Here is a 3,157-nt window from a genome sequence, read left to right on the forward strand (position 1 = left end):
GGGGGGAGGAGTTCCACCCCCAGCTCAACCTCAAAAAAAATCAAACAAGGGAGATGAGATCACTCACTTATCCACCATGTTCTTGGTTTTAAGGATGTGATTCAGCTCAGCAGACGTCTGGGGACCCTGCAGCTTCTGCCCATTCAACATCTCCTTCTCCAGCTGCTCAATAGACTACAACAACCCAACAGAGAGGGAGTTGGACACTGCCATGCCATCCACTACCCCATGTTCACTCCCTAGAGCTGGGTTATGGCACTGGGCAAGCGAAGGCCGATACCCTGGTGCTAACTGGCCCCACGTTGCTGCAGGTTTCAGGCTCCCCTCGCTGCTGTTCCCTGCTCTGCTCACCTTCCCAGTCTTGGCAAAAGCCTCGGCCACTTTACGGTTGCGACCACCATAGCAGGTGGTGATGAGATCAGCGACCCCACAGCTCTCCAGGAAGGTGGAAGGGGTGACGGGGCCCTTGCAGAAGATCTTGGCAAAGCTAATCATCTCCATCAGCCCCAGACGGATAACAGCAGCCTTTGTATTGTCTCCAAAGCCAAGTCCATCGCAGAAACCAGCCCCTACAGCCACAATGTTCTGGAAAACAACAGCACAGAGCGATGTGTTCCCAGCAAAGCCCAGGGCACTGCTGTATCTACAGGTGCCAGTGTGATCCCATCAACAGACTGCTGCCTGCCCTTGCCTGTCTGGTCACCACCACCCTCCAAGCAGCTGAGCAGGATATGCGCAGAGCTTCCTTCGAAGCCAGACCTTCTGCACAGCTGTCTCTGCAAGCTGGAGTGCAATATCCAGAGGAGATCACTCAGTGCTCCCTGCAGAGCTCAAGCCCTGCAAACCACAGTGAGCAGCTCACCCACCTTCAGAGCACCACAGATCTCTACAGTGTCAGCTTCCTGCACCACTGTGACCCGAAAGTTCGGTGTCTGCATCAGCTCCTTCAGGATCTGCCCATACTGTGCATTCTTACAGCCTAATGAGAGAGAAGGGACAAGATGATGAAGCAGACCCTAAAGGAGAACTGCATTCCAACCCACCCATGTTGTCTTGCTGCATTCAGCACAGCGAGAGGAATCCGTTGCCCAAATGATGGACATGGCTAAACATTTGCAGGTCCACAGAGTGCCAAGCACACATTGCCTGGCAGATAACCAAGGTTCAAACTTGGAATTCCCAGAAGACAGGGATGATCCCTACCACAGAATTGGCACGTCCACTTTTAAAGGCATCTTCAGAGATTGCAAAATTTAGGTTTGGAGACTGCTGTTCTCTCTGCAGTGCCCTGCGTGTTCACAGTTACAGCATGCCCTGCTTACACCTCTCCAGCCTCCTGCATGGCTTGTTTGCTTTCGTTTTAAATGCAGGCACTTTGAATCTTGTAACTTCTAACCCAGAGAACAGTTCTGTTGGTTTTGGCTGCTGTGTGTGATTCACAAACAGTGTGGAGGATGACAGGAACTGCCACCAGCTGAACTTTGAAGCAGCCCTGGCCTGCAGCAACACAAGTCCAGGTGAGTGTCCTTTGAAGCCCAATGAAATGAAAGTAAGTGAACTGTTTCCTAAGGGGTCTCCCTTGTGGCCACCCCATTCATTTCAGCCAGGCTGACTGCCAGATGTTCAAAGTCAGTGCTGTCAGGAGCTTCCAGATGTTGGCTCCTTACCGATGGTTGTTTCGCAGAACTTCTCCTCTGCCACTTCACTGGCAATGTTGGCCCCCATGAGGACACTCATCTCAATTCCCAGTTTCTCGTGGATGATGTCTGAGATCAACCTCAGCCCATCCGGTCCTTCATCCACCCCCTGGGAGACAACCAGGGACAGAGGTGAGCTCGTGGCCTGCGAGTCCTGGCCCCATTCACCCCAATCCTGCCATCCCAGCAACCCCCCATGCTCAGCTGCACCCCACTCCTCACCCATGGGCCCTCACCCATTCCTACCCCATAATACCTCAAAATCCCTGCAAAGCAGTGCCCTATTCCCACATACACAGCTCTAAACCCAAAACCTGTTCGTTGCAGGGGAGTTGGTCTAGATGACCATTAAAGGTCCCTCCCAACTCAAAAAATCTTATGATGTTAAGATTCTATGACTCCAGTTTCTCCTTGAAAAGCTCATCACCCTCCTGGCCATGCCTCTGCTCACACCTTGATGAGTGACATCCCGATAGCACCTTTCTTCACGTGGGCCTTGATCTGGTCGCAGACTTTGCCGATGAACTGATGGGGCACCACGAACAGGAGGATGTCAGCCCCGGAGCAGGCTTTCACTAGGTCGGGCTCTGCCACCTGCACAGCACGGTTGCCATCAGGAACTTGTCCCCAGTGCTTTGTAGAGGAGGGTCTGCCCTAATCCACAGCAAGGGGTGCAGGGGGTTTGGGGGAAAAACTGCCCCACGCTCCCCTTCTAGAGGGACTGGAGAACCGCAGAGCGAAAGGCTCAGCCTGGCTCCCTGCACACCAGCTTGGAGGTAACAACACGTGGCCTCGAGAGAAGCGAGATGCCAGAGCAGGGGCAGAGGTGGGCAGCGAGAACAACCAGGGCAGCAGCTCATCCCAAAGCGTGCCACGAGGCCACCGGGAATACAGGACCCCCGCCGCACCCCTTCCTTCACGCTGCTGGCACATGGGGCTGCGACAGCACAGCAGCTTTTATTACCTGTCATCAAGGCGATAAAACACGGCTCTCGTGCACAGCAGGCCACCAGCAGGCACTCACCACATTGTGGGGCAGTTTGTGCCCTGGCAGGTACTTGACGTTCTCGTGCTCCGTGTTGATGATCTCGGTGAGCCGCCGGCCGCCCACCTCCTCCTCCAGCACCCACATGTTCACCGTGTTCTCGAAGGTGCCCAGCCGTGCCGCATTGCTGCCCACGATCTTGGCGATGGCCGAGCCCCTGTGTGTGGGGAGGGGGAAGGAAAGGAGCCGTGGGCAGGGGGCACCGGGGGGATCCCAGGGCACCGGGAATGACGCAGCGCCTCGGGAGGGCAGCTGGGATGGGGGGACCTGGCGGGCGCTCACCAATTGCCGGAGCCCACGATGCAAACCTTCTTGCCACCCATGGCTCAGGGACGCAGGGCGCTGCGCAGCACGGAGCCCAAGGGCGCTATTTGAAGGCTGTGCCCGGTGGGGCCGGCCCGACCCGCCCCCCGCC

At 56.0% G+C, this 3,157-nt stretch overlaps 1 protein-coding gene across 1 annotated transcript in view; it reads right to left on the bottom strand.

The window, feature by feature from the left end:
• The window catches only part of GPD1 (glycerol-3-phosphate dehydrogenase 1), a 5,899-nt gene extending 2,763 nt beyond the window's left edge, over positions 1–3,136 (bottom strand). Inside the window, exons 1-7 of the mRNA XM_010720536.3 lie at positions 3,025–3,136; positions 2,722–2,899; positions 2,151–2,291; positions 1,668–1,806; positions 867–979; positions 352–585; positions 68–174 (exon numbers count right to left, since the gene is read on the bottom strand). Coding sequence (XP_010718838.1) covers positions 68–174; positions 352–585; positions 867–979; positions 1,668–1,806; positions 2,151–2,291; positions 2,722–2,899; positions 3,025–3,065 — 953 coding nt within the window. The 5' untranslated portion in view covers positions 3,066–3,136. The remainder of the gene's footprint in view (positions 1–67; positions 175–351; positions 586–866; positions 980–1,667; positions 1,807–2,150; positions 2,292–2,721; positions 2,900–3,024) is intronic.
• Positions 3,137–3,157: the final 21 nt, after the last annotated feature.

This window comes from Meleagris gallopavo, chromosome 17 (genome assembly GCF_000146605.3).
Source record: "Meleagris gallopavo isolate NT-WF06-2002-E0010 breed Aviagen turkey brand Nicholas breeding stock chromosome 17, Turkey_5.1, whole genome shotgun sequence".
NCBI lineage: Eukaryota > Metazoa > Chordata > Aves > Galliformes > Phasianidae > Meleagris > Meleagris gallopavo.